The sequence below is a fragment of the Grammomys surdaster genome, unplaced genomic scaffold (genome assembly GCF_004785775.1).
Source record: "Grammomys surdaster isolate TR1022 unplaced genomic scaffold, NIH_TR_1.0 125940, whole genome shotgun sequence".
NCBI classification, from domain to species: domain Eukaryota; kingdom Metazoa; phylum Chordata; class Mammalia; order Rodentia; family Muridae; genus Grammomys; species Grammomys surdaster.
In genome coordinates, this window is record NW_021620762.1 from 3,952,999 (window position 1) to 3,973,109 (window position 20,111).

The 20,111-nt window shown below is 45.4% G+C and overlaps 2 protein-coding genes across 4 annotated transcripts in view; one reads left to right on the top strand and one right to left on the bottom strand.

The window, feature by feature from the left end:
• LOC114608760 (CMRF35-like molecule 3) overlaps positions 1-3,736 on the top strand; it is a 4,202-nt gene extending 466 nt beyond the window's left edge. The window contains exons 2-3 of the mRNA XM_028752782.1: positions 1,298-1,418; positions 3,498-3,736. Coding sequence (XP_028608615.1) covers positions 1,298-1,418; positions 3,498-3,690 — 314 coding nt within the window. The 3' untranslated portion in view covers positions 3,691-3,736. The remainder of the gene's footprint in view (positions 1-1,297; positions 1,419-3,497) is intronic.
• Positions 3,737-13,298: 9,562 nt separating this feature from the next.
• On the bottom strand, positions 13,299-19,234 carry LOC114608805 (CMRF35-like molecule 3). 3 transcript variants are annotated; one of them, XM_028752882.1, is made up of 4 exons: positions 19,174-19,234; positions 18,491-18,832; positions 17,343-17,448; positions 13,299-15,200 (listed from the first exon to the last, which is right to left on the bottom strand). In XM_028752882.1, exons 1-4 carry the CDS (start codon positions 19,208-19,210, stop codon positions 15,044-15,046), a joined length of 642 nt encoding a protein of 213 aa, XP_028608715.1. In that variant the 5' UTR covers positions 19,211-19,234; the 3' UTR covers positions 13,299-15,043. The 3 variants fall into 3 exon arrangements, with proteins under 3 accessions (XP_028608715.1, XP_028608716.1, XP_028608714.1); XM_028752883.1 differs by lacking the exon at positions 19,174-19,234 and having other exon boundaries at positions 18,491-18,595; positions 18,689-18,950; XM_028752881.1 differs by lacking the exon at positions 19,174-19,234 and having other exon boundaries at positions 18,491-18,950.
• Between the last annotated feature and the right edge of the window lie 877 nt (positions 19,235-20,111).

The window sequence follows — 20,111 nt, forward strand, 5'->3', positions numbered from 1 at the left end:
AATTTGGAAGATGGAAAGGAACACCCATACACACATACATGAATATTTTTTAAAAAAGAGAAGAGATAAAATATGCAAAACTGAGTGTTTCTGCATATTGCACACAGGGCACTAATGAGTATATTCTGAAGGAAGCGAATTTTAAAGGGGAGCTGTTTCTTATCTCTACACATCATCTTTCTTTAGGAAAGAATTGAAGTGTTACGTATAGTGGTACAAACCTTTAATCCCAGCAGTAGGGAGGCAAAGATAAGCAGATCTCAGAGCAGGGGTGCAGCCTGTTCCGTAGAGTGAGTCCCAAATGATCCAGTGCTACAGAGAGAAACCCTGTCTCAAATAGAAAGAAAGAAAAGAGAAAGAAAGAAAGAAAGAAAGAAAGAAAGAAAGAAAGAACAAAGGAAAGAAAAAATAAAGGAAAGAAAAAAATATAAAGAAAGAAAGAAAGAACAAAAGAAAGAAAGAAAGAAAGAAAGAAAGAAAGAAAGAAAGAAAGAAAGGAAGGAAGGAAGGAAGGAAGGAAGGAAGGAAGGAAGGAAGAAAGAAAGAAAGAAAGAAAGAAAGAAAGAAAGAAAAATAGGTTGCCCCAGTCCCAGGGGTCATTCAACTGATATCAGAAGATCTGTAGTAAAGAACCGGGAAGAGAGAGTGTGTAAGAATTGACAGCAAGTCTGTAGTCTGATCAAGCTGTTATATTTTACTTTTCCATACCAGGGTTATATACACATAGAAGCAGGATATGGGGAGGGGATGACATAGGGTCTTCTTGATTTCTCGGGAGTGCAGGTGTTCTCAGGAGGAGTACAAATATCTTTCAGAACAGGGCGTTGGCTGGGTGAAAAGTTCACAGAAGAAGCAGGGCAGAACAGGTCACTATGATCTTGTCCATAAGATCTATTGGTCATATGTTCTTATATAAGTTAGTACTTTTCCACCAAAGCTACTTGTCCATTAGCTCTATGATTATTTATTCTTACCTAGGCTGGTACTTTCCCACCAGGGCTACCTGTCTACAAGATCTATAGCTATCTGTTCTAGGGTTAGTACTTTCACACAGAGACCAAGACTTTGTGTCAGTAGGCATGTATGGCTGACTTAGGCCATTAATGTAAAAGCTTGGTCGCTCCCTATAGTAAGTAAGTAAGTAAGTAAGTAAGTAAGTAAGTAAGTAAGTAAGTTTTGGATGGTGACTTGCAATTGAGCTCCTAAATTCCTAGTGGAAAGAACTTAATGCCATAAACCGGAGCTAGACTATCCACAAGAGGACTGAACCATTTTCTCTTTGTATCTGCAACCCCAGAAATTTCAACTACAGTACTCACAACCATACCCATATTTCTGATGTCCACACCAACCATGGAGAACATAGGCACGGATAATATTGACAAGGAACAAGATATTCAGAGCAGCCCCTTCACCTGGTAAGCAGAGCTGTACCCTGGCAGCTCCTTCTCACTGGGCTGACCCTGTGGCCTTTCCCCTCAGAGGGCCTCCAGATAAAACACAAAATGCCCAGGAATCCTGGGATTCAAGAAAATCAATCATTTCTCGCCTAAATGTATCCCAAGCATTTCTTAACATGGCTATATCAATGCTTTTCAAAAAAGTGATTTCCCTGAATATCTAATTGGCCTGTCCATCTTGTAATTTTACTTGCTAATCTCAGTTACTATTTTGTAGAACCACTTGGGCTGGTGTATTCCCATGTCAAAGTCTCAGGTGGGCTCCCCAGTCCTTTTGCATTTTAGTATAGCAAGGCTCCCCTTCTCAGACTCAGGTACAGGAAGGTAACATCTTCATCTGAGTGACGGAGATGACGAGGAGTTAGGAGAGATGGAGGACAACTTTTATGTCTCCCTTATGTGTCCCACAGAGGGTAGGACAGAGGGCCACTGTTGGGTCTTCACAGAGTTAGAAGAGATCCCTCTCCCATCAGCTACTGTTTCCAGCCTATAAATAAATCTCTGAGTTCCTGTCCAAATCTGCCAAGAGCCAGTGTGGGAAGTTGCCTTAGTTAGGGTTTTACTGCTGTGAAAGACACCGTGACCAAGACAACTCTTATAAGGATAACGTTTAATTGGGAGCTGGTTTGCTGGTTCAGAGGCTCAGTCCAGTATCATCAAGGCGGGAACATGGCAACATCCAGGCAGGCATGGTACAGGCAGAGCTGGGAGCTCTACATCTTCATCTGAAGGCTGCTAGCAGAATACTGACTTCCAGGCAGCTAGGATGAGGGTCTTAAAGCCCATCCCACACCCACTCCAACAAGGCCACACCCACTCCATTAGGCTACACTTAATAATAGTGCCGCTCCCTGGGCAGAGCATAAATAAACCATCACAACAGTCTCCATAGTGCAGAGAAGGAGTGGGAAACGGGACTGTCGTGTGCCCCTAGGATGCTTGTCACTCTTGAAGGTGTCCAGAGGGATTCCCAGCTACCTTGGCCTAATTTCTTCTCAACCTGTTGGAGTCAAGACTCCAAGTCAAGGACACAGATAAACCACAAGCTAAGCTAAGACAGGTTACCTCATTAGTTCTCCCTGTGATTTGTCCCTCAGGTCTTATCTAGTCCCCTGTCCTTTCTACTGTGTCCTTTCTGCTCCATAAAATTTAAGTTAGACAAATATGTCTGAAAGCATCTCACTTCATAGGCTCTCTCAGGGATTCTTTTTAAAAATTCCTTTCTCTTCTAGTGCTTTGGACGTGTTATTGCTTGTTTTACAAGTGGATAGAATGTTAGTTATCAAGCCACAGAGGGTATAAGGTTCCAGAAATGTAGAGAATCAAAGAGAGTGTGAAACACAGAGAACTTAGTCCTTCAAAACATTTCAGGACATTGGATGGCACATCTGCCAAGTGGCAGCTTTTGTATCTTCCAGGATTGTGTTTGGGCTAACCTGTGACTCACAGGGTATCTGAAGTTGTAGATGCTTTTTAGGAGCTGAGGATGGCTTCCTGTTGTGCCATAGGAGAAACTAAGGATGGACCAAGGAGGGAGACAGAGACCTGGGCAGTGAATAGAGGATGGCAGGAGGTCGGGAATGGGGCTTAATACTCTCAGGGCCTCATGTCCCACAGGGTGTAATAAAGGGACACAAAGAACTGCAACAGCAGTGTCAGTCCACTGACAGTGGAAGCAGCCATCAACCATTTCTAGATGTAGTGTGTCCCAAGCCCCCTAACACACCGGTGCTGATGAGGTCGGGCAGGAGCATCCTGGTGAGGAATGTAGCAGAAGCCAAGGTCAAAGGTCAGGGAGCAGTGAAGCCTTCAGCCTGGAGGAGGGATAAAAGGTAAAGCTTGTCCGAGAGAGAGAGAGAGAGAGAGAGAGGGTGTCCTGTAGGCAGCAAGTCCAGTCATGTGCTTGCAGGGAGGCAGACCTGTACCATCTCAGGCTTGTCCTTATCTGGCCCTTGAAGGCTAGGATGCAGACACCAGGAAGACTGGGCCATCTCTGCCAGGTGACTGCTTACTTCCTGTCTCCTTTGTTTCCTGCAGGTCCCTCCTGAGCAGCCTCTCCTTCCAGCTGCTGGTCTTTGTGGTGTTTCCCCTGGTCCTGTGCATGTACTTTGTTGTCCTCTGGGTGATCAGGTCTCAGAGACCCTCTGGGGGAGATGAAATTGGCCTGGTGAAGATCCATAGTTCTGATGCCCAGGACAGAGAGGAACCCTTCCCAGGAGATGGAAAATGATCTTGATCCCTCTGTTTCTGTCTCTGTTCCTGTCCCTGTCCCTGTCCCTGCCCCTCCATCTCTCTCTCGTGTATGTGTGTGTGTGTGTGTGTGTGTGTGTGCGTGCGTGCGTGCATACATGTGTGTGTACACGTTGTAGGGGCAGATGTGTATGTGGAGGACATCTTCAGGTATCCTTCCATTATTGTTTGAGACAGGGTTGCTCATTGACCTGGACCTTTGCCAAGTAGGCCAGATAGCTGGCCAGGAACTCCAGGATCCACCTGCCTCGACCCCCCTTCTGCCAATACAAGCACACACAACTTCCCTCACTTTAAAACAAACAGTAAAAGAAACACTGCAGATGGTAGGGATTGAACTCATGTACTTGTATTTGTAAGGAAGGCAAGCACTTTACCAACTGATCCATCTTTCTAGTTTGGAAAAGACTCGTTCTATTAAGGAACAACTGGTCAGCAGTAACACGGCTCTGAGGTGCTGTAGGCCCAGATTCAGACTAATCAAAATCCTATAGCATGGCCAGCTGACTTCTGGAATCCATTCATGTCCCCCTCTCTCAGAACATCCCATAGTGCCTACCTGGGCCTCTCTTCCACTGACAGCTTCCAGGGAAGTAGAAAATAATAATAAAAAAAAAAGTCATGTTTCTTCCTAGGGCCCCAGTTCCTTTGAGGACACATGCCAATGCAAGTCTGTGGGTCACTAGACAGGTGGTTAACCAAATATCTGGGAATTGTGACTACACCAAGTGGCATAAAACTTTATCAGTGTCACACTGGATATCTGTCCACGCTGGGTATCTGTCCCTTACTTATAGGATACACCCTGATTTCTTTTTGTCAACACAACCCAGAGACTAAGCACTTTGCAAACATGAATGGAGCAGTTGTCCTAGGCTCTGTGCCACCTGCACAGGTCCCCAGTAGTAGCTTAGTCTTGGTCCTGGTGTCTAGATTCTCTGCCCAGTGAGACCAAATGTGGAGCTAAGCTGCACGAAGGCAGCTGGCCTCTCAGGAGTCACAAACCCACATCACCCCTTGACCCCTTGAGGACAGTTGCTGCACCAGGCCGTTCAATTGTCTCCCTTTGTTCAGAAGCATCTGTTGAATGTCTAAGTATTAGACACCCTCCACATATAAGCTCCAAAATAAGAAAGACCTGGCTAAAGTCCACAGAGGAAGCCCAGGGGCTCAAGTTTAACGTTAAGTGGGAAACAGTTGTTCTCAGCCCATCAGCCTCAGCCATGCTGTGTTCTCCACCATGACACAGTCTTCTCCTCCTCCAGTGGGGCTGTGATACCCACATCCAAACTCACACCTAACACGGGTGAACTCCCACTTTGTGTGAGAAGAGTCCCCAAGTTAGCATCTTCTCCTTGGTGACATGTGCTGGGCTCTAGTGAGCCTGGCTCTGTTTAGAGGACAGATTTCATTTTCTTCCAGGGTACAGCTGCCAGTCAGTTGTCCATGTTCCCACCCACGCTCAGAGGAGCAATCCCAGTTAAACTCAGTGGGACACACACACGCCACATACCACACACACACACACACACACACACACACACACACACACACGATGTATAATCTGAAGGGGGGCTCATTAGATTCTGTAGGACGGGCAGTGATGGAGCACACCTTTAATCTCATCAATCAGGAGGCAGAGGCAGGTGGATTTCTGAGTTCAAGACTAGCTTGGACTACTGAGAGAGTTCCAGGACTACACAGAAAAACCCAGCAAGTTTCAGAACAACCAGGGCTACATGGAAAAACCCTGTCTTGGAGGGAAAGAAGCAAAAGAAAGGAAGGAAATAAAAAGAAGGAAGGAAGGAAGGAGGGAAGGAAGGAAGGAAAGAAGGAAGTGGGGACATGAAGGGAGACAATGGAGGGTAATAGCAGTGAAAATGACTAAAAGTCCTTATATATTTCAAAGAAGATGTATAAAAATTTTTAAAATAATAAAATAAAAATTTAAAGAGGGGGACCATTTTCTTTCTATGTTTCCTCATCTTCTTCCTAAGTTGGTTCTGTCAGCACACACACACACACACACACAAACACACACACACACACACACACACACACACACACACACACACACACACACGTGGTATTTACTCTCCCTTCTGCCAGCAGCCCTGGGGTTAGCCCCATCCTTTCTGCTTTGAGAGGATTCCTTGTCTGCACAGATTCTCTTATTACTCAACTGCCTTGTTAACAGTTTTCATCATCACGTGGCTTTGCTATTCTTAGCCGGCCATGGGCACTGTGTTCTTCCTCCTCTCATGCTGTGACTGTCCCTGGCTGGAGCCCTTGGAAATCTGCATTAGCAGTGGAGATTCCCAGAACCTTCTGTCATTTGCTTGTGCTATTGCTTATGTATGAACACAGACCTTTTTCCACGTCTTCTGGGATGAAGGTCCCTGAACTAAAATGTGAGGGGGACACACTCCTATTTCCCTAAGACGCCCCTGCTCTCACACTACATAGATCATGAAGAAAAGAACACAGTTCATGAATCTCCTTTGCCTCCAACATCAGGGGCAACTAGAAGCAAGTCACCCCATGCTACAGAGAGACAGGGAGCTGAAGTCTGTGAGCCCAAGGCCAGCATGGCTCCTCTGTCCCACAGATGTACAAGAGGCCAGAAGAAGCCATAGAAATGGAGTTACAGGTACTTATGAGCTATTTATAAATGTTGGGAATCAAACCGGGTCCTATGGAAAAGCATCAGGGTCCTTAACTGCTGCACCATATCTCCAGTTCCTGACTTGTTTTTCCAGAAAGATCTACCATCAGCATATCATCAGCATAGTCATCATCATCATCATTTTCATCATCATCATCATAATTTCTAAGTTATATGCACCCTAGCACTTAGGAGGCTGGGATAGGAGGATCAAGGGAGGAAACCAGCCTGGGAGACAGGGATCATATCAAATTTGTAATTGATTTAATTATAAACAAAAATCAAGTACCTATGCAAACAAAAATCCAAGTTAGGTCTTTGGAAAAAATGTCAGGCATTGTAACAGAATAAGAGAAATATCTATGATGTTGGGGACTGTGACTGAATTAACTCGGACAGTGTCCCATCCACCACACACAGAATCTGTCACCCCCTCACCACTGTCCTCTTACTCCTGTGGGCCAAAGCTCCAGGGTCTGTCTGATAGACATGCTTCTCCAGGAGACAGTTTGTGATCCTGATGCTTGCCACCGAAAGCAAAGGGCCCCAGCACTTTTCCATAAATACCCCTGAGTTCAGTCTAACCTTCCTGCTGTGACCAGAGTCCCCAAGGTCACCCTCAGTTCACTGAATCACCAGAGCTGTGGTTTACTGCAGAAAACGATGTGATTTCCACACACACACTCCCCACACCCATAATGATGTGAGTTTATGTGACACATGTCCCCCGCTGCCCCTCCCGCTGAGGCTGTAAGAGCCAACATGTGGTTTCCCGCCTCCTACTGGAAAAATTAGCAACTTATTTTGTTGTCCAGCAAAAGTCTGGTGAGGTCTTTACTCCACAAAACCAGGGTTCGAGGCTGCTGCTGCTTTCCTGTTTTGTGAACTTGCAATAGCTGACTTTGCCTACACATCTAAGGTGGTCATTACCATCTTAAGAATCAGGGAGAGGCAGAAAGCTGAGGGCAAGAGCTTTCCCCAGGCATGGTACCTATTCACACTCACTCACACATGTCAGGCCCTAGAAGCCAAGAGAGCCACAGAAACACATGCAGTTCCTCTGGGGAAAGAGGAAGCTGAGAATACGATGGTCTGCTCATGTCTCCTGCCAAGCTCTATCCTGCAGTGAGAGCAAGAAGTCTGAAGAGGAACAACCTTCATGTACCAGAAGAGGAAGTTTGTAGACACATCAAGTGCTGATCACTGCAACTCCATGGTTATAGACTCATCTGGGAGGTGCCTAGTAGGACTTCTCCAGACCTGTGGCACCACCTTGTGTCTCCTCAGGGTTTTCTGTTGTGAACAGGGCCTCTCCAAGGAGTAGGATAGAGGTAGGTTTCTCTTAAAGAGAAGAGGCAGAGCTGGGAGCAGATGCCTTCTCTGGGCTGGATGGCAGACTGGATAAACAGAGGAAAGGGATGAAGGACGGGAACACCAGTATTCATCCCTTTCTGCTTTCTACTTATGGATGCAATGTCAGCAGCCACCTCACACCCCACCACCCAGCCTTTCCACCATGGTTTGCTAAATTCCTTCAAACCATGAGCCAGAATAAATCTTTCCCTCCTTAAGCTGCCTTTGTCTCATTATTTATCACAGCAATGAGAATGCTCAGTTGACATTCTGTCTCTGGAAAAAGGAAGGAAAGCTGGTGGTGCCGGTGCATGCTTTTAATCCCAGTACTGGGGAGGCTGGATCTCTGTGAGTTTCAGGCCAACCTGGTCTACAGAGCAAGTTCCAAGATGGCCAAGTATACACAAAGAAACTGTGTCTTGAAAAAAATAAAAAGAAACAACAACAACAATACCCCACAAAAAAAAGAGAGAAAAAGAAAAATAATAAACATTCAGGTTATCAGTGTACTGATAGGTTCACAGACAGGTTATAACGTACTGATAAGTTTTGTCAACTTAATGCAAACTAGGGAACCCTGGGAGAAAGAACCTTTACTGAGCATTTTCTTCCATCAGATGGACACGGTAGGCAAGTTTGTGAGGATATTCTCTGGATGGTTAATGGATGTGATACCATTCCTGAGCTTGTGGTCCTGGGTTGTCTAAGAAGGTAGGCTGGGCAAGCCAGTGAGCAGTGCCCTCCATGGCCTCTGCTTCAGTTCCTGCCTCCAGGTTCCTGCTGAGCCCCTGCACACTGCCTTCAAGATGGACCGTTCCATGGAAGTGTCAGCCATATAACACTGCTCTTCCCATTGGGTTGGTTTTGGTCAGTGTTTTGTCACAGCAACAAAGAAGAGACTAGGACAGATAGACAGACAGGAGGATGAACCAGACAGACAGACAGACAGACAGACCAGCTTATCTCAATCCTTGACTGAAACATGGGTTGGCTTTTCCCTATTCGTGAATGACCCAGACTCTTCACCTCATGATCCAGCTTCAGCCTGTATCTTGTCCCCTCCCCCATCATCCTCTTTACTGTTCACCGTGTTTAGCTTCAAATATATAAGCACCAACTTCTCATTATATAATCTTTTTAAAATTTAATTGTGGTTTCAGTCTTTCAAGAAAGAGTATAGGGCAGTGGATGATGTCACCAGACAGAAGGACTGATAAGGCTGTACGCCAGGATCCAGCCCCAGCTTGGTGGGAGGAGAAGGAGGGGGTCTCTTTTTCTCCTCGTCAGTTCTTCTTGAGGCAGCTGAGGGGGATGGGAAGAGTGTCGGTAGGAGGGGGGGTAAGACTTGGTCTTACCAGATATTTAGGGTTGCTGCATAACAAGAGATTATTTATGTATGCTAGAAAAGTTCACTTGCTATTCTACTGTAGCTGGCCTGCCCTCTGGAATCCTCTGGCCAGAAACCGTCATTCCTGGCACTTTCACCTCAGCCCCCAAACAGCAGAGGATTAAGCAAATAGCCTCTATAGCCTTTGTACTCTCTCTGCAGGACCTGCCGGGCCCTGACTTATGCCTGCTAGTCTGAAGTCACAGGAAGAAAAAGACACTTAGAGAAGTTATCATAGAGTTTATTGCTAAGTGTAAAAAGTTTCCTGTGAAGGCTATCTAAGAGGAAAAGTGGTAAGGCCCTAAGTGGGGAAGAGGAAAAAATTCTAACAAAGGAAAAATTCTAAGTGAAAAAATTCTAAGCAAGGGAAAAGGAAAGGAAAGGACGAACGGCTCCTAAAGAATGTCTACACCTACAACTACTCTATCCTACCACTACCGTGATGACTACCACGACTCCTACTCTCTTTGTCTTTGTCTTCAGTACTTACGCATCTTACAGAGTACATGGTCACGTGTTACAAGGTTCATCACACGTTCACACCAATATTCAAATCATAAATTGAAATAGAAGTTTACAACACAGAATGTTTACATGCATATCCATTAGGAGTAATTATCTGACTAAACATCCATCACCTGTCTAGCTCCACAGGTTCACCGAAGGTTTAAAACTATAACTAAGCAATTAGTGAAGTTCTGAATAGATAAACCCAGGCAATATTTTCTGTTCTGTCCTAGTATCTAACCTATAATAAATTGTTAGCTGCCTTTTAGTGACCTTTGGTTAATTGTTTTATGACTTCTTGGAATGTGCTCTGAGCAGGAGAAAGGCTGGTTACTATCTAAGGGCAATTAACTGATGACACTTGGGAGACTGTCAGAGTTCTCATTGCGGTTTTGACTATCAGAAAGGGACCTAATAGCATCCCACCATAAAAGAGCATAGTAATCATTGATAGAATTTTAGGAATTCTTATAGGATCATCATTAAGACTTAAGAAGTCATCTATTTGTCTATATACCATCACTACAAGACAGAACATCTTCGTGGGCCTGCAGGGGTGTGCTATTGCTTAGTGATTGTTACATACATTTAATAATAACAATAATAACAGGAAAAGTATATTAATAGCAGGAATCTTTCCTAAAATAAGTTCCCCACAGCCTTGCTAGATGAGGACGTACTTGTCGGAGGTTATATAATAATCCAAGGCAAGCATTTCAGGATGATCACCTGCTAATTATTAGCTTATCCCTTTATGGCTCCTGACAGTTGTAGCAAGTTTGGAACCCAGATAAATCATAATTGAGAATGGCAGGAGTTCGAAATAGCTTAGGACCAGTTTCCTCTCCTGGAGCACATGACACCCCACTAAGAGGACCATAAGAACCACTCAATTAGCATAAAAACCCAGAATTCTTCATGCTAATGAGATATCTAGATAGGCCCAGAGTGTTTAGCCAATGAGTTTCCCTTCCTGGGCACCTCTTCCTACAAAAGGTATTTAATCTCTGGTTCACCATCAGTAAGACATATCCATTCACATCTGCCATGAGTAAAACAGTTTGGATAAGCAAAGACAATCTCCTTCATCAAAGACTCCTGAGGGTGGAGGCCTTCATCATACAGAGCCAAGCCAAAGTCTCCTTGGAGAAGCCCCTCCCTACTGCTGGGACTCACTCAGAGCTAAGCAGGATCAACCCCCCTCACTTACTGCCCCCTCCCCATCCCAGGCTCAGCACGGGCTCCACAGACTCCCATTCCCAACTCTTTTCGGTCCCCAGAAGCATCTGGGTACACAGGAAGATGGGAGCCCCAGTTTACTACTCTTCGTGATTTCCACTGGTATCTGGGTGCACAGGAATTTGAGAACCACAGCATCTGTCCCAGCACCTGCTATTTCTCACCTGGAGAAAGAAACACGGGCTGTGTCCCCTAGACCGCATTTGGCCTTCTCTGAGCAGTGTTTTGGTAGCCGGCACTCCAAAGGTGAGGAAGAAACTCAGCCTAACACCCCTACATTTCACCTCCCCTGAGCAGCATGTCAGTGACATTCTGACCCCCTAGTGGTGAGGCTGGAAGTTTAGAGGCTTCACATAATTCAGAGAGGGCCTTGGAGAGAATGGTTAATATGTCCATCATGCCTCTTTCATTCTCAAATCGTGTGGCCAATTTAAATATATTATGGAGAGTATCTGCTCCATCGGAAAACACTCCAGGGGCTGGAGAGCTGTCTCTGTTGTTAAGTGATTGTTCTTCCAGAGGACCTGGGTTCAGTTCCCTGCACCCACATAGGGTCTCAGAGCTGTCTTAGCTCCAGTGCCAGGGAAGCAGATGCCTTTCTCTTGCCTTTGTGGGGCACTAGTCATGTACATGCTACACAGACATGCATGCAGGCAACACACCCATACACATGAAATAAGTAAAGAAAAATTATTTTTATTTAAGAAAAAAAGAGAATGGGATCTGTTCTTGCAGAGGACCTGAGTTCAGATCTTAGCATCCACCCCAGGTGGCTCACACCCTGGAATTTTCACCCTTTGTTGGATACCATGGACACCTGAACTCTCATGAACAAACCCACATACAGATGCATATAACTTAAAAATTATGATGATGAAGATGATGATGATGATTATGTTGATGATAGATCTTTCTGGAAAAACAAGTCAGGAACTGGAGAGATGATGCAGCAGTTAAGGACCCTGATGCTCTTCCATAGGACCAGGTTTGATTCCCAACATTTATAAAGTAGATCTGTAACTCCATTTCCATGGCTTCTTCTGGCCTCTCAGAGCACCAGACTCACAGGCAGGCAAAGCATACACACACACACACACACACACACACACACACACACACACAACTTTTTTAAGGACAAGATTCTGAGGAGAGTCAGGTAGGATGTGGACTCTCTTTTCTGTGTCTAGGGACAGTGCCCTTTGTAGATGGAGGAGCCCATGAGATTGAATCCGGTGATTGCCACCAGTTCTTCTCCTCTCTTGTCTCCAGATCAATGGGACTGTGGCCCTGGAGATATGAGAGCATAAGGCTTAGCTGGGGGTCAGAAAAAGTCTATTCTAGATTGCAATGAGAAGAAACATGTCCAGGGTGGGGGCAGGGGTGATGACCGGGACTTGTCTCTCAGGAAACCTCCTCAATGTCCAGAATGATGGTGGAGTTGACTTTTAGGGGATCCTTCCCAAGATGTTTTGAGTGCAGACTACAATAAGGGAATTTGAGCATATTATGGTCTCTGTGCTATATTGTTGCATTGGAGCGTTGGATGACAGAGCAGACCCATCAAACAGCTGTGTAGAGGACAGAACCAAGCTTGTACAGCTGTGGGACAGAGGAGCCATGCGGGAAAAATGGGGTGACTTGCTTCTAGTTGCCCCTGATGTTGGAGGCAAAGGAGATTCATGAACTGTGTTCTTTTCTTCACCATTGTTTGGTGTGAGAGCAGGGGTGTCTGACAGAGATTAGAGTGTGTCCCCCTCACATTTTAGTTCAGGGACCTTCATCCCAGAAGACGTGGAAAAAGGTCTGTGTTCATACATAAGCAATAGAACAAGCAAATGACAGAAGGTTCTGGGAATCTCCACTGCTAATGCAGATTTCCAAGGGCTCCAGCCAGGGACAGTCACAGCATGAGAGGAGGAAGAAAGCAGTGCCCATGGCCGGCTAAGAATAGCAAAGCCACGTGATGATGAAAACTGCCAACAAGGCAGTTGAGTAATAAGAGAAAGAGAATCTGTGCAGGCAAGGAATCTTCTTAAAGCAGAAAGGGTGGGGCTAACCCCAGGGCTGCTCACAGAAGGGAGAGTAAATACCACACGCGTGTGTGTGTGTGTGTGTGTGTGTGTGTGTTGACAGAACCCACACTGGAAAGAAGAAGATGGGGACACGGAAAGAGAAAACCCTTCCTTCTTTAAATTTTTATTTTATTATTTAAAAAAGTCTTACAGAGCATCACAGGAATACACAATGAATTTTAGTCATCTTCACTGCTATTACCTCCATTGTCTCCCTTCCTATTCCTTCTTCCTTCCTCCCTCCCTCCCTTCCTTCCTTCTTGCTTTTTATTTCCTTCCTTTCTTTTTCTTTTTTCCCTCCAAGACAGGGTTTCTCCATGTAGCCCTGGTTGTTCTGGAACTTGCTGGGTTTCACTGTGTAGTCCTGGATCTCACTCTGTAACCCAAGCTGATGCTTGAACTCAGAAATCCACCTGCCTCTGCCTCCTGAGTGTTGGAATAAAAGATGTGCTCCATCACTGCCTGGCCTACAGGCTCTAATGAGCTCCTTTCCAGATTACATGTCGTGTGTGTGCGTGTGCATGTGCGTGTGCGTGTGTGTGTGTTATGGTGTGTCCCACTGCATTTAACTGGGATTCTTTGTCTGAGCAGCAGCTATACCCTGGAAGCAAATGAAATCTGTCCTTTCAAGACAGCCAGGCTCACTAGAGCCCAGCACATGTCACCAAGGAGACGATGTTAACCTGGCGACTCTTCTCATTCAAAGTAGGGGTTCACCCTTGTGAAGTGTGAGTTTGGCTGCGGTTGTCAGAGCCTCACTGGGGTGCGGGGGGAGAAGACTGTGTCATGGTGGAGAACACAGCAGGGCTGAGGCTGGAGGGCTGAAAACAACTATTTTCCTGCAGAACATTTCTGTTTGAGCCCCTCGGCTTCCATTGTGGACTTTACTGGGTGTTTCTTATTTTAGAGCTTATATGTGGAGAGTGTCTAACATTTAGACATTCAATAGATGCTTCTGAACTAAGGGAGAAACAGTTGTAAGGCCTGGTGCAGTGAGAATCCCTGAAGGGGTCATGGAGTGATGTGGGTTTGTGACTCTTGAGAGGCCAGCTGCCTTCCTTCAGCTTAGCTCCCCATTTGGTCTCACTGGTCACAGAATCTAAACTTCAGAGACCAAGACTAAGTTACTACTTGGGGACCTGTTCAGGTGGCAAAGAGCCTCGGTCACTATTCCATCCATGTTTGCAATGGGCTTAGTCACTGGGTTGCATTGACAAAAAAGGAAGCAGGGTGTGTCCAGTCCATAAGGGATAGATATTCACTGTGACAATGGCAAATTTTTATGCCACTTGGAGAGGCCACAATTCCAGGTATTTGTTCAGTCACCTGACTGGTGGCCTACACACTTGTATTGGCATGTGTTCTCTAAGGATCTGAAGCCCTAGGAAGAAACATGAACTTTTCTTGTATTTTCTACTTCCCTTGAAGCTGCCAGTGGAAGAGAGACTTAAGTAGGCATTGTGGGATGTTCTGAGAGATGGAAGATATGAATAAATTCCAGAACTCAGCTGTCCCTGCTGTAGGACTGGACTTAGTCTGAGTCTGGGCCCACAGGCACCTCATAGCCATTGTTCTGCTGATCAGTTGTTCCTTAATAGAACGAGTCTTTTCCAGACTGGAGAGATGGATCGGTTGGTAAAGCACTTGCCTTCCTTGTAAGTACAAGGACATGAATTCAATCCCTAAAACCTTCAGTGTTTGTTGGATTGTTTGTTTTTAAGTGAGGGCAATTGCATGTCCTTGTAATGGCAGAATAGGGGGTGGAGGCAGGTGGATCCCTGGAGTTCCTGGCCAGCTATCTGGCTTACTTGGGAAAGGTCCAGGTCAGTGAGAAATCCTGTCTCAAACAATACTGGAAGGATACCTGAAGATGTCCTCCATGTACACATCTGCTGCTACAATGTGTACACACACACATACACACACACATGAGAGAGAGAGAGAGAGAGAGAGAGAGAGAGAGAGAGAGAGAGAGAGAGAGAGAGAGGAAGAGAGAGAGAGAGAGGAAGAGAGAGAGAGACAGAGAGAGAGAGACAGAGAGAGAGATAGACACAGAGAGACAGAGAGGTTAAGCTCATTTTCCCTCTCCTGGGAAGTGTTCCTCTCTGTTCTAGGCAACAGAACTATGGGTCTTCACCAGGCCAACTTCACCTCCCTCAGAGGATCTCTGAGGCCTGTTCACCCAGAGGACAGCACTGAGCATGCTCAGGAACAGGGGAAACACCACAAAGACCAACAGCTGGAAGGAGAGGCTGCTCAGCAGGGACCTGCAGGAAACAAAGGAGACAGGAAGTGAGCAGTCACCTGGCATAGAGGGCTCGGCCTTCCTGGTGTCTGCATCCTAGCCTTCAAGGGCCAGATAAGGGCAAGCCTGAGATGGTACAGGTCTGCCTCCCTGCAAGTGCATGGCTGGTCATGCTGCCTGAAGGATAAGCTCTCACCCAGGAAAGCGTTGCCCATGTCTCTCCTTTCCCCTTTGACCACCATCCTCTCTGTTCTTCTGGTCTTCCTTAAATCCTCCTCATCTAGTCTTCGTTCCTGCCAGGCTGAAGACTTCACTGCTCCCTGATCTTTGACCTTGGCTTCTGCTGCATTCCTCACCAGGATGCTCCTGCCCGACCTCATCAGCACCGGTGTGTTAGGGGGCTTGGGGAACACTACATCTAGAAATGGTTGATGGCTGCTTCCACTGTCAGTGGACTGACACTGCTGTTGCAGTTCTTTGTGTCCCTTTATTACACCCTGTGGGACATGAGGCCCTGAGAGTATTAAGCCCCATTCCCCAACTCCTGCCATCCTCTATTCACTGCCCAGGTCTCTATCTCCCTCCTTGGACCATCCTTGGATTCTCTTTGCCCAACAGGAGGCTATCCTCAGCTCCTGAAGAGCGTCTACAACTTCAGATACTCTGTGAGTCACAGGTTAGCCCAAACACATTCCTGGAACATAAAAGAGCTTCCGCTTCACAGACCATGCCATCCAATGTCCTGAAATGTTTCCAAGGACTGAGCTCTCTCTGTGTTTTACACTCTCTTCGATTCTCTACATTTTTGGAACTTCATACCCTCTGTCACTTGACAACTAACATTCTATTCACTTGCAAAACAAGTAATAACACGTCCAAAGCATTAGAAGAGAAAGAAATTCTTAAAAAGAATCCCTGAGAGAGCCTATGAAGTAAGATGCTTTGAGACATTTTTGTCTAACTTAAGATTTATGGAGCAGAAAGGACACAGTAGAAAGAACAGGGGACTAGATAACACCTGAGGGACAACTCACAAGGAGAACTAATGAGGTACCCTGTGACTTAGCTTAGCTTGTGTTTTATCTGTGTCCTTGACCTGGAGAATTGACCCCAACAGGCTGTGATTAAATTAGGCCAAGGTAGCTGTATAATGCTGGGAATTCCTCTGGACATCTTCAAGAATGACAAGCATCCTAGGGGCAAAATACAGTCCCCAGTTTCCCAATCCTCCTCTGCACTGTGCAGACTCTTGTGATGGTTTATTTATGTTCTACCCAGGGAGCTGCACTATTATTAAGTGTACCCTGTTGGAGTGGGTGTGGCCTTGTTGGAATGGGTGTGTCACTGTGGGCGTGGGCTTTAAGATCCTCATCCTAGCTGCCTGGAAGTCAGTATTCTGCTAGCAGCCTTCAGATGAAGATGTATAACTCCCATCATCTCCTGTACCATGCATGCCTGGATGCTGCCATGTTCCTGCCTTGATGATAATGGACTGAGCCTCTGAACCTGCAAACCAGCCCCAATTAAACGCTATCCTTATAAGAGTTGTCTTGGTCATGGTGTCTGTTCACAGCAGTAAAACCCTAACTAAGACAATTTCCCACACTGGCTCTTGGCAGTGTTGGACAGGAACCTGGAGATTTATTTATAGGCTGGAAAGAGTAGCTGATGGGAGAGGGATCTCTTCTAACTCCGTGGAGACCCAACCATGGCCCTCTGTCCTGCCCTCTGGGGGACACACAGAGGAGACACAAAAGCTGTGCTCAGTTTCTCCTGTCACTCAGGTGAAGATGTTACCTTCCTGTACCTGAGGCTTAGAAGGGAAGTCTTGTTATACTAAAAGGTAGAAGAACTGGGGAATCCCACCTCAGGCTTTGACATGAGAATACACCAGCCCAAGTGGTTCTACACGATAGTTACTGAGATTAGCAAGTAAAATTACAAGATGGACAGGCCAATTTGGTATTCAGATAAATGACTTTTTTGAAAAGCATAGATATAGCCATGTTAAGAAATACTTGGGATATATTTAGGCGAGAAATGATTGATTTTCCTGAATCCCAGGATTCCTGGGCATTTTGTGTTTTATCTCAAGGCCTTCCCAGGGGAGAGCCCACAGGGTCAGCCCAGTGAGAAGCAGCTGCCAGGGTACAGCTCTGCTTACCAGATGAAGAGGCTGCTCTGAATCTCTTGTTCCTTGATAATGTTCTCCATGCCAATGTCCTCCATGGTTGGTGTGGACGTCAGAATTGCGGGTATGGTTGTCAGTTCTGTAGTCAAAATTTTTGGGGTTGCAGATACAAAGAGAAAATGATTCAGTCCTTCTGTGGATAGTCTAGCTCTGGTTTATGGCCTTAAGTTCTTTCCACTAGGAATTAAGGAGCTCAATTCCCAGTCACCATCCAAAACTTACTTACTTACTTTATTTTAGTTATTTATTTACTTATTTATTTATTTTTGAGACAGGGTTTCTCTGTGTAGCCCCTGATCATTTGGGACTCACTCTATGGAACAGGCTAACCTCAAGCTCAGAGATCTGCCTATCTTTGCCTCCCCAGTGGTGGATTAAAGGTGTGTACCACTGTGTCTAACACTTTAATTCTTTTCTAAAGAAGGACGATGTGCAGAGAAGAGAAACAGCTCCCTTTAAAACTCGCTTCCTTCTGAGTGTATTCATTATTGTCTTGTGTGCAATATGCAGAAACACTTGGTGTTGCATGTTTTATCTCTTTTATTTTTTTAAAAAAATTCATGTATGTGTGTCTGTGTGTCCCTTGCCATCTTCCAAATGCAGCATCTGCTTGCAGTCCCCATGGAGGCCTGAAGAGGGTGTCAGAACCCCTGAAATTGAATGACAGATGGTTGCAAGCTACCATGTAGATGCTGGGATCGAAGTCTCGTCCTCTGGAAGAACAGCCAGTGCTCTGAATCACTGAGCCATGTCTCTAGCTTCTGTTGCCTATTTTTTTGTTGTTGTAGTTCTTTGAAGCGAGAGGTAAACTTGATCCTTATTACTCTATCATGCCCAGAAATACATAGTCCATGGCTTCCTTTATTTTGGGGAGTTTAACTCAGTGATAGTGATTGGCTAGCACACATGAGATTTTACATTCAATTCTCAGATCTGTAGAACTGAGGATATCTAAGACACAAAATGGGGGCCAGGAGATGAGGCTTCCCTGTCTCACCCTCTATCTCAGGAGAAAATAGATCCAAATAGAGTAGACTCTGTTTATCTTTTCTCGTAAGACTTTTACAAGGGTCGCTGATCCCACCACAACCCAACCTGAATTTTCTGGAATTTTTTCTTACCTGGGTCAATGTTCACACTAACTTTAAACATGGGATCCGTTCCAGATTTCGTAATTCCACACCAGTAAATGCCAGCATCGCTCATCCTCAGATCCTCCATGGTCACTGTAAAGATGCGGTGTGTCTGGTCATCCTTGATGGACACATGGTTCTTCTTCTCCAACTGCTCTGATGCATCAGTTTCAACGAGAATCTTACATGATTTCCAGTAAGCTCCTCGGCACCAGTACTTCTTGTAATTATTCCATCCTGAGTTATATCGGCACTGCACTGTCAAGAAGCCCTGCTCATAACCGCTCACCTCCTCTGGACCTGTGACTGGACCCTGAGCAGTGCAGCAGCCTGGAAAACACAAGCCCATGGACCACTGATCTCCTGCTCCAAGGACAGAGTTCATGAACTGAATAACAACCAGTGAAGGGCTTCCTTTCCCCAAGAGAGATCTGCATCCTTATCCTATTGGTTGAAGCCTCAAAAGAAAAAAAAAACAAGAAAGAAAGAAAGAGAGAAAGAAAGAAAGAAAGAAAGAAAGAAAGAAAAGAAAAGAAAAAAGAAAAAATTGCTGAAGATACCAGTTACAGTTCTCAGAAAATAAAGTGGTAACATTGACCAATCATGGCTGAAATGGAGGAAGTGACAGAACACCATGTCCGTTGGACATGATTCTATTTTCATTTCCATACCCATGACCCTCAGGAGGCTCATTTGAAGAATCCACATCCCATGGTCATACAGATTCCACTTGTGGTAGTTCAGCAGTCTCTGAAATGGATGCCTTGGAGGTTGACTAAAATGACACCAACCAATCTGATTTCCGTGTGGTGCAGAGTCCACAGCACACCGACCCTGTGCTGTCCTTCAGATCCTTGTAATCTGAGTCCCAGAGCTCCTGGTCAGGACTGAGGATGCAGCACCATTGGTGAGGTGCTTACACAGCATGCACAAGCATCAAATACCAAATCAAACAACTATCAAATACCAGCTTTATGTAAAGGAGGGTCTGGAGAGATGTCTCAGTGGTTAAGAGTACTGACTGCTCCTCCAGAGGTCCAGAGTTCAATTCCCAGCAACCACATGGTGGCTCACAACCATTTGTAGTGGGATCAGATGCCCTCTCCTCCTCTTAACAAAGATAGAGGACTCATGTAGATAAAACATATAAATAAATAAATCTTTAAGAAAAACTGCTAAGGAAGTGCTTCAGGGAATTGGCTTCAACAACTAAGTATGTCTAATGCCACAGGTAAGAAAACAAAAATTGCTGAATGTGATTATTTTAAACTAAAAGGTGTCAACCAACAGCATGGAGAGACAGCCTTCAGCGTAGGAGAAATTCTATTCCGACTATGGATCCTACAGGAACCTAGTTTCCAGAATACATGAGCAAGAATTCAGCTCAAGGAAACAAACAGAGATCAGAATCCAATTACAAATGAACAAATAAGGGGCCGTAGAGATTTGGCTTAGCCAGCAAAATATCTGCAGTGTAAGTAGAACAAAGAACCTGAATTTGTATGCCCAGCAGCCATGTAGTGATGGTGTGTCCCTGTAGCCCAGCACCAGAGGTCAACAGTAAAGACAGGTGATTCTAGACACTCCTTGGCCATCCAACCCTGATTCA

Coding starts and splice junctions, on each gene's coding strand:
- LOC114608805 (XM_028752881.1), bottom strand. CDS start 18,887: ATGAACTCTGTCCTTGGAGCAGGAGATCAGTGGTCCATGGGCTTGTGT. Junction 17,449..18,490: donor TAGTGTGAACATTGACCCAG/GTAAGAAAAAAT, acceptor TTTTGACTACAG/AACTGACAACCATACCCGCA. Junction 15,201..17,342: donor CAGAGCAGCCTCTTCATCTG/GTAAGCAGAGCT, acceptor TGTTTCCTGCAG/GTCCCTGCTGAGCAGCCTCT.